At 58.4% G+C, this 10,126-nt stretch overlaps 1 protein-coding gene across 1 annotated transcript in view; it reads left to right on the top strand.

The window, feature by feature from the left end:
* Window positions 1-286: 286 nt before the first annotated feature.
* Window positions 287-10,126, top strand: part of ITGA3 (integrin subunit alpha 3) — a gene marked incomplete at its 5' end in the record, with an annotated part of 30,478 nt that continues 20,638 nt past the window's right edge. The window contains 3 exons of the mRNA XM_080827424.1: window positions 287-492; window positions 8,189-8,316; window positions 8,632-8,711. Coding sequence (XP_080683550.1) covers window positions 287-492; window positions 8,189-8,316; window positions 8,632-8,711 — 414 coding nt within the window. The remainder of the gene's footprint in view (window positions 493-8,188; window positions 8,317-8,631; window positions 8,712-10,126) is intronic.

Here is a 10,126-nt window from a genome sequence, read left to right as displayed (position 1 = left end):
CGAGCTGGGGGCACGGTGCCGGGGGCGGGGGGGCCGGTGACCCGCCGGCCGGGCAGGCGGGAGAGTAGACCCGCAAACCTCGAAGAGGAGTCTGAGAGCGCAGACCCTGAGCGGACGTGAAACTGACCGGGGCTGGGGGCCAGAAACTTCTCAGCGCTGCGGGGCTCAGCGACGCAGCCCGCCCGAGTGCTCTCCGGTGGCGCCGGGAGCAGGTGAACAGGTCCTCACTCCCAGCTGCACGCCCTCACGCGCTTTCACCCCGGCCCCCGCCCCCGCCCCCGCAGCCATGGGCCCCAGACCCCGCCGCGCCGCCTGCGTCCCGCGCCCGATGCTCTGTGCGCTCGCCTTGATGGTGGCCGCCGGCGGCCGCGTTGCCTCCGCCTTCAACCTGGACACCCGATTCCTGGTGGTGAAGGAGGCCAAGAACCCGGGCAGCCTCTTCGGCTACTCGGTCGCCCTCCACCGGCAGACGGAACGGCAGCAGCGCTACCTGTAAGTTGAGGTTGGCTGGGGGTGGGGAGGGGCGTTGGGCGGGGGGAGAGAGTGTGTGTGGAGGGGTGCGGGTGGATCCAGAGCCGAGTCGCAGCCTGGCTTCCCCGCCCGCGAGGCGCGGGCTCTAGTGAACTGGTATTAAGCGGGGTGGGGGGAAACCTGGGCAGGCCTTCTCTGCCCAGGTCTGGCGGGAAGCGGAGGGATTGGGTGTGGGATGGGGTCCGCAATCCCTGGCAAGTGCTGACCCAGCCAGAACCTGTCTAAACTCAGCCCCTCAGCCCTATAAAGCTGTCTTGAAAGTAGAAGTGGGATCCCCGTTTCCTGAGCCTCCTCCCACGCCGTCGACCGCGTACCTAATGTAGGAATACTTCTCTCCAGGGCTGGGACCTGGGGAAAACTGCAAGGTAAACACCCAGTGGATCCTTCTTCCCGCTTAACTGGGAAGAACCTGTGGCCCCCTATGTTTAAGCGCCAGGGCCTTGCCAGCCACACCCTCTGCAGATCCAGACTGGAGGGCCTTGCAGGCGCTGGGAGCTTGGTGCTTGGAGGGTGCAGGGTGAGGTGATGGGCGAGTCTGGGCCTTTGGAACTGTCCAGGAGCTCCCTCTGACCGCTTAAAGATGGGGAAGTAGAGGGAGCTGTCCCAACTCCTGCTTGCACTCCTGCCCGCCCACCCCACCCCTGCAGGGACGCCCTCCCACCAGACATCTTCCCTGCATTCCACAGATTCATGTTGAATCTTCAACCCTGAGTGTGTTTGTTTTGGTTTGAAGAGGGAAATGGTGTTTTTCTCTTCTGTTCGCCTTCCCGGACAGCTGTAAGGAGAAGGAGGGGGAACAGCTACCCATAGGGGAGAGGAGCGAAGGAGATGGCATCCAGCTGTTCGGGTTTCCTATTACCCCCCCCCCCCCACTGCCACCGACACACTCCTGCCTAGAGGGGCAAGTCTAGGTTTTAGAAGTTTCTCTGCCCTGGGCTCAGGTGCTGAGGTTGGCAGCTGGGGAAAGAAAGCAGCTGGGAGAGGGGAGGCTACCGAAGGAGGGAAGGAGTTGGGACAGGTGAGACAGGTCCCACCTACCTCTTTGGGCCGGGGAACCTATCAGACAGCTACCCCTACCTGGTGTCTAGCTCCACGAGCAAGACGACGGGGTCTCCTACAAGGTGTATTGAAAACTTTCCCAGCTCTGGCTGGGGCCTGCAGAAACTTGAGGAAGTTTGGAATGTCCAAAGTCCAAACTGCCTCAGTCTTGGCCTCTGCCCTGCTGGCCCAGCCCTGACCCAGTCTACCTACCTACCTGGCCTCCATCTCGCTTTTGCAGAGGCTAAGGCCACCACACCCTTCCCAGCACAACGCTAGCAATTGTGGGCTGCCCTCGGCCAGCCCTTCATCTTTTGGAGACCCTGAAAGTGGCTATCAGCCTGAGTTTCTGTATTGGCACTCTTTCTGCCCCAGCACAGAAAAATATTTTTAGAATTCCTTTTTTTTTTTTTTAAGATTTTATTTATTTATTTGAGAGAGAGAACAAGTGTGCACAAGCAGGGGGAGGGGCAGAGGGGAGAAGCAGGCTCCCCACCGAATAGGGAGCCGGATGCAGGACTGGATGCAAGGGCCTTGAGATCATGACCTGAGCTGAAGGCAGCTGCTTAACTGACTGAGCCACCCAGGTGCCCCAGATTTTTTTAGACTTCAATACTGAATCTACATGATATAAGACAACACAGTGGAAAAAGAAGTTGGGGAAAACGAGAGTGAATAATGAAAATCTGAAAATCTGGAGTAGATAATGGCCTCTGTAAACCCCACCTCCAACCCCCTACCTGCTATGTGACCTTGAGCAAGATATTTCCCTTCTCTGGGCCAATTTTCTCCAAAGAGCGGTTGAACCTCGATCTATGTCCTCCTTCCTGCCTCTGTTGGCCTATTAAGAGGCAGTCTGGCACTGGGAAGGGAGAAGAGGTGCCCGAGTCCCCCTGCCAGTTTCCAGTCTTGGGTCTGTCACTAATACCTGAATCTTAATGTCCCCACCTGTCGAGGGTGAGGGGAGGACAACATGCCTTCTTCATGAGGTGCCATTGGGGCTGTAGTGAGACAGTGTGTGTACATCGCTTTGCACGTGCCTACGTCTCCAGGGAGCAGCTTAGGGCTCTCATGCCAAAGCCAGGCCCTTATACCCATGGGTCTCACCCAAGATGGCTGAGCAGAGGGGCTCTACTGTTCTTCCTGGGCAGCTAGAGATGTCATTAGGCCTGGTGAGAGCCCAGAAGGTTCTAAAACTAATGAACTGTGGAGAGGCAGGTAATTCTAGATCAAGTTCTGGGCCATTCTCTTTGGTAGTGTGTCTCTCCCTGTGGTTCTCTATCTTGGCTCATCTCCTCTCGCTGAATTCTGCCCCTTGGCCCTTTGGAAGGGCCAGCTGGGCCAGCTGGGCTAAGCTGCAGCCAGCTGTGTAGCCAGATGTGAACAGCTGTCTGAGCGCACAGCTTCGGGGAACGAACCAGTCAGGTATTATATTCTGTTAGCCTACGAGCCCTTTTGGAAAAGGAGGGAGGTCTCCTGGTCCTGAACAAACTCTTAGCCTGCGGTTCATATAAGTTCTGCAGGAGGTTGGGGGGGGGGGCGGTTTCCTGCAAATACACGGAAAATCCTGTATCTGTGCATCCTTCGGGGGCAGGGGGAAGGGAAGAGCACGGTTCTCATCCTGTTTTCAAAGAAGGCCTTATTCCAGAAATGGTTAAAACCCCGGGTTCTTATCTCGTTCCCATCATCTTTATCTCTGGACCCGATTTAGGGAACTCCCACATCAGAGTTCACCCCAACCCAGGCCCCAGCTTCCCTGTCGCCGGAAGTGTGGGTAAGGAGGAGGCCCAAGGACCAAGGTGCTTCGGGCTTCTGGGTAGGATGTGTGACGGGCCCTGGGGAAGCAGAAGGACCATTCCTCTGGGATCTGGTCTCCACCCACTGCCCCCAGCACCTACTCTGTGGTTCCCTCCTGGGAATCCAGGAGGGATCCCCTGGTCCCTGGTCCAGATCCTGGTCCGGCCTGACCTTGTGGGCTCTGAAGATACCTCTGGAGCTCTCTCTCCCCTTTGTGCTTGTATGAACTTGAGGGTGTCTACGGAGCCTGGGGCGGGCGTGGCTGTGCCTCTGGCTGATGAGGTCACATCTGAGGTAGGCAGGAACCAGGCTTACCTGCCGTGCTCTCCTAAAACACGTTTCCCTGGGCAGGGCAGGCACCTGGCAGCCTCCAAGGCTCGTGCTGGAGATGGGCAGAACAGTTGTGGCTGCAGGCAGGCCTGCACTGTGGAGCGCCCTGTTCCTTGGGCTCTCTCCAGTGACCCGCCCAGGACAAGGAGCTTTAAATGGGGCAGGAGGCAGGGGAAGCCTGACTTTGCAGAGAAAGAAATGAAAGGGGGTTGCCCTGAGCTAAGCTATAGAGGAAGAAGATGTCTGTTGTAGCAGGAGGGATGGAGGATAGATAACAGGGAGAACCCCCCCCCCCCCCCCGCAGGGGATCAAAAAGGGAAAAGATACTAAGGAGCCAGCAAGAGGGAGAAGAAATGAGAAAAACAGGCTTGTTTGGGGCCAAGGCCTCTTTCTCCCGTCCTCTCTCATTCTCTTGCTTCCTCCAGCCTGTTGCTCTGGTTCTAGGGCTGAGTCACCAGGAGGGAGAGGGGGCTGGGTGGGCAGTGTCAAGGCGACGTAGGGGAGGATGGAGAAGGCTGTTGTTCGGCTGCCACAGGAGCAGCCTCTAGGGAGATGGCTAATTCGGGCGGCACTTTGGGCACAGAGCTGGGACCCAGCATCCGAGGGCTGCCTGCGCCTGCACCCCTGGTCTCAGGGCTGAAGCGGCGCCTGGCGCCACCCACCCACCTCCCGGCCCAAGTGGGTAGGAAACCCTGAGGAGTGCGGCTCGGGGGCCTGCGGTCTCTCTGCTGGCCGCTGTTACTCTCCAGGTTAACTGGAAGCTTCCGAGGTGCCTCCCTGAATTGTACAGGCGGTTTCTCTGAGCATCACCCCACCCCAGTGCCCCCCAGGGAGCCTTCTTCTCTTTGGGGTGAGCCAGCCTGGTGCCTTGAATGCTCCTGGGCCCCATTCCCCAGCCTTCTCCAATTCTGCTGTTTTCGGCTTGGCTGCTGCATTAGCTTTGAACCCTCCCCCACCACCCCCACCCCAGGAAGAATGATGGAACGGGGGTGAGGAAGTGCTTTTATGGAACTTGGAGTTCAAGGGCTCCCCAGAGGCCAGGAGGGGCTGTCTGGCTGGAGCCAAAGACGAGGCTGAGGAGCTGTCAGAAAGCCCTTGAGAGGTCATTTCATCCATCCCCCCAGTCCCGGAGGGGCCCAGCCCGGCTCCAGAAGAGGGAAAGTCAGATCTCCTTTCTTCTGTGCTCTAAGAGCTGGGCAGAGCATCCTGCTGGCCTCCCTTCTGACAGCTGCCTGGAGTTGGACTCATTGATGATCTGGGAGGGGTCAGCTTTTGGACCCACTGATCTGGAGCAGCCCCAAGAGCAGGCAGCAGAGGGGCGCGTTTGCATTCTATTTTCCGTTTCATTTCCGCGCCAGGGAGACCTCTCCCACACCTGGCTGTGGCTTGAGGGATCTGGATCTGACCCTCTGCACAGGCCTTCCCCCATCCAACTCTCAGTCCCCTGGCTGGGGACCCATTGGATCCTGGGCTGGGAGCCAGAGGGCCTTAAAGGGCCTCTGAGCAGGCCAAGTAGGAGCTAAAAATATCCCAGGGGGGTTAGAGGGGGGCTCCCCATGGAATCTCTGGGGAGGGAGGGGCCTGGGATGTGGGGCTGGAATTTAGGGCACCCGCCCTGCCCCACTGCCCATCAGTGGGCACAAGGCTGGGGCAGGGTGAGGGCTGAGTGAGTATGGATGGCAAACAGATTGATTTCAATCCCAAATGCTACTCATGGCTGGCTTTCCCTGCTCGGTACCCCAGGAGGCTAAGAGGAAGGGTCCCTCAGCCCACTACCTCTGAGATGAACAGAGCTGGGAAGTCATGGTTACCCTGCTCCCCGGCCACCCCATGTCCCCACAGCTCGGTCCCCCCTGCCACCCAGCCTGCAGCTGGGGGACAGCAACACTTCCACTGCGTGTCCCACCCTGGAATGTAGCCTGGGCTCCCCAGGGACGCCTCGCCCCCTGAGGCCTGGACCTACCCCTTCAAGTTCATCGTAGCCAGTGCCCCACCTGCCCCCCAGTGATTCTGCCATCATGGAAGGGCTCCTAGGTCCCATCCTCGGCTCCCTCTAAACAGCCAGTTTTTTCTTTGCCCTCTGTTCCAGACTCCCTAACCAGGTGAGGCACAAACTCTTGTGTGCTTGGAGGAACACCTGGGGGTGACGCAAGTCCAGTCCTTGATGCCTCCAGAAGTCGCACTAAGTGCTCACATTGGCCATGACGTCATAGTCCGAAAGCCCTTCTGAAGCATGGACCCATTTGTTCCCCTCAACAACCCTGGAAGTTGGTGGGACAGCCGCTGTCCCCAGTTCACAGATGAAGCACTCACAGCTCAAAGAGGGAAAAGAAACTGCCCTCCCGAGGCAGAACCAGGCCCCTCGGTTCTTTTCCCACAGGCTGAGACGTTTCCTTTCCCGCGGGCTTTTGCCTCCCTCTCTTACCTGGCAGTCACTGAGGGCGGGGGGACCTGGGTGGTCAGGCAGTGGACTCACCAGGCACCCTCTCCAGGCCAGACAGAGGGTGACTAACCGGGCCCGGGCTGCCACCCTGGCGCCCTGCCAGCCTTCCAGCCCGCCCCTCCTAGCGCTGCTCTGCTTGGAGAAGCTGCACCCGTGCCCCCAGGGACACTTCCCAGCTGAGGTTGGAGTGGAGAAGTGAGGTGCAGGCAGAGGTCCCACCCCCCTTCTGAGCACCCTCAGGCAGTGCATTCCTGACAGCCAGTGGGCGGAGGCACCCCAGGTCCCAGCATGCCCGGGCCCAGCCCTGCCCACTCCCCCGCTGCCCTCACTCTTGGGTCCCAGGCAGGAGCTGTGGGCGGGGATGTTGCTATGCTCCTCCAGACTCTGGCGGGTAGCCCAGAGTCCAGTTCTGAGCTGGGAGCCTAGGGATGATAGTGGTGCAGGGGCCAGACGGAGGAGTACCTAGGAGGTGCCTGCCACCCAGAAAGCTGTGTCCGTCGGGATCCGGGAGGCCATCCAGGCAGAATGCCCACAGGCTACAGACAGGGAGGTGATGCCCAGGGAGCAAAGGGGGTAGAGCTGTCTTGACCTGAGGTGCACAGTATTTGTTAAATAGGCTGGTTCTGGGGTTCTGCCTCCAGGTTCAATTCTGATGGTCTGCAGTAGGCTGAGGAGTTTGCCAGTTTTTAACAAATCGGCCAGGGATTTCTTTCTTTCTTTTTTAAGATTTTATTTATTTATTTGACCGGGAGAGAGAGAGAGAGAGAGAGAGAGAGGCAGCAAGAGAGGGAACACAAGCAGGGGGAGTGGGAGAGGGAGAAGCAGGCATCCCTCAGAGCAGGGGGCCCGATGTGGGGCTCGATCCCAGGACCCTGGGATCATGACCTGAGCTGAAGGCAGGCACATAACCAGCTGAGCCACCCAGGAGCCCCAGGCCAGGGATTTCTGATGCTGGTGGGCCAAAGACCATCTTCTGAGATACTGCTCCCCGGCTGATCTGCCTTCCTGTCCTCTAGCCACCTGTCTGCAATGGGATGTGTGACCAGGGCCCTAAGTACCCTTCTAGGAACTTGCGGTCGGTGTCCCCAAAGATGGGTTCTGGGCATGCTGGGGGCAATCCCCACTCTCAGGCCCACCTGCCAAGAACTCAGCCCTGCAGCACCATTGTCCACAAAGTGTCAGGTGCCCATCCCCCAATAGCTTGTATACCTGTCTCTAGGGGGTGGTAGTGCCGTGCGGCAGGGGGCAGGGATAGACATCACCCAGGTCGCTTAGGGGCCTTGCTGACCCCAGCTCACCTGGCTCTGCTTTCAGGGACACTCCCTGCATCCAGTGTCACCTTTCAGTGCTAGCCGCTGGGCCTGAGTCCTCATATAATTTAGAGAGGAAGGACCGATGCCTCCTGTGTCATCTCCCACAGCCCCCACCCCCTACCAGAAGTTGAACCCTGTGCCAGGATTCCCCCAGTCATTCTCTCTTCCAGTCTACCTTCACCTCAGAGGCCAAAGCACCCCTTCCAAAACCCAGATCCGATCATGTCACTGCCTTGCGAAACCCCCTTCCCACCCTGCCCTCCCCACCCCACCCCCACCATGTTCCTGGCTCCCACCACACTTAGCGCTGTGCAGATCCTGAGTCACACTGCTTGTTCATGCTTCCTGGCCCTCAGGCAGGTCATACCTTTGCCTACTGTGCCCTTCCTCCCTTTCTCCTGGTGAGCCCTGGCCATCCTCAGACTCAGTCCCGTTCGCCTGTCTGTGAGCCTCCCGTACTACTCCCCATGCCACTGCCTCTGGGCTGGTTTGTGCCCCGCTTTCCTCTCTGGAGGCACTGACTGCAGATGTCTGTTTTCTTGCCTCTCCTGCACTGGCCGCTCCCGGAGGACCGGGGCCGGGATCCACTTGTCTCCTGACCCCAGAGCCCGGCACACAGCCTGGCACTGGTACACAGCAGGTGCTCAGCAAACATGTTGAACAGAAAGTTGTTCAAAGCACGCTTTGGGGAGTCTGAGCCCACATCCACCAACCTCATTGGATCCCCCCCACCCAGGCTCCTGGCTGGTGCTCCCCGGGACCTCGCCCTGCCTGATGGCTACACCAACCGGACTGGTGCCGTGTACCTGTGCCCGCTCACTGCCGACAAGGACGACTGTGAGCGGATGGACATCTCAGAGAAAAGTGAGGGGAGGGTGCTGGGGGTCAGCACTGGGCAGGCGTCGGGTGGAGGGGGTAGCACAGAGGGTGACCTGGAGGAGCTATCTGGCTTAACTGGGCGGTTTCCAGTCCCTTCTTCTCCCTCTGGGAGGAGGGAGTGCTAGAGGAAAGTGGGACCACATGGCATCTGTGGCGCTGAGATTAATGGCGGGCTGGAGAAGGGCATAGGGAGGGTGGCCTGCGGCAGCGGAGGGCCAGGAAGACCAATCCCTACCCTCTAGAGGCTCTGAGCACCGGGAGGACGGGTGCCCCGGCTCATGATCCCTCCCATGCCCACAGGTGACCCTGACCATCACATTATTGAGGACATGTGGCTCGGGGTGACAGTGGCCAGCCAGGGCCCTGCAGGCAGAGTCTTGGTAAGTGGACCTCACTGTCAGCTCCCCCGACGCTAGTCCTCTCCTTCATCTCTCAGGAGCTGGTGGGGGAAGCAGAGGGCAGGAGAGGGGTCTTCGGTGAGTGAGCTGGGACCTTGCAGATGTCCATTTCTGTGGCGGGATGTCTCCACGGTCCTGAGTGTCTCCACGATCTGCACTTCTGGTGTGCTTCCAGGGCCTGGCAGGGCCTGGGTCCTGTCTGAATCACTCACTTCCTACCCACCCCCCCACCGCCACCCCCTCCCGGGGTGCTCACCCTGCGTGGGAACGAGCTGAGGGAACTGTGAGGAGGAAAGGGCAGAGAGAGCCCGGGGCAGTGCGGCCTGGGCCCTCTCCTTCCTGACAGGCTGGCCGGCGGAAGAGGCACAGCCCTGCTGACCCCAGCTCACCCCCGGGGGTTTGGGGGCCACTCCCTGCTGTCACTTGTCACTTCCTGGCTGCCTTCTTCAGTGTCGGCCCCTGGGGTCTCAATTTCTGAATCCCAGATAGGCGATTTTTTTTTTTTAAATTGATGTGAAATCTACAGACAGTGAAACATACAGATTTTAAGTTTTAAGGAGGTCTGACCACCAAGACACCTGTGAAACCGACACCCATTAAAGAAATATTGACATCACTCCAGAGAGTGTGCCCCTATCGAATCAATGGCCACCCCCATAGTCATCTCTGTTACAGTTTGTCACCTTTGAATACCATTGTAAGCCCCGGGTTTGCCTCAGTTCACAGAGATGCTATTTTAGGACCGTGTTATGGAAGGCCTCTGTTGAGGGTGGTTCTAGATCCTGGGCCCTTCTTCAGTTGCAAGCATACCCGCTCCACAGATGTTCAGTGAGCACCTACTATGTGCCCCCCTTCGGCTAGCACCAGCAGCCTGACAGTGACTCCGGCCTGCTGCTGGGGGAGCTCACGGCTAGAAGCAGACACAGAAAACAAGCAGACCCAGTTCCGGGTTTCCCCTGGCCCCTGGCTGTTTTACAAACACCCTTTTCTGATTGATTTGTCCCACCACTGTTTGTCGAGCCCCTCCAGTGTATGGGGAGAAGCTACAAGAGAGGCAGGAGCAGCCTAGCTCTTAGGAGCTCAGACTTGGGAGCCTGACAGCCTTGGTTTGAGGATTCTCTGTGTCTCTCCAGATGTGAGATCTTAGAGACTTAGCTCTCTGTGCCCCTTATCTAAAATGGGGGGGTTGGTGGAAATTATCCCTACTCCGCAGGGGTGTGTTGGGAGACCTACTGGAGTTCGTATGTGAGGAGCTTAGACTTCTGTCTGCCGTATAGAAAGCACTCAGTAGGTGTTCACTGCTATTATTAACTGGTGTCATTGCTATGATTGTTTTAACAATGGCCCATCCATTAAGAGGGCACAGCAGAGAGGTTAAGTTCCTTCATCTGCTCTGT

Source organism: Martes martes (genome assembly GCF_963455335.1).
Source record: "Martes martes genome assembly, chromosome: 16".
In the NCBI taxonomy this organism is placed as follows: domain Eukaryota; kingdom Metazoa; phylum Chordata; class Mammalia; order Carnivora; family Mustelidae; genus Martes; species Martes martes.
Note: the sequence above shows the minus strand (reverse complement) of the source record. Positions and strands in the feature narration are given on the sequence as shown.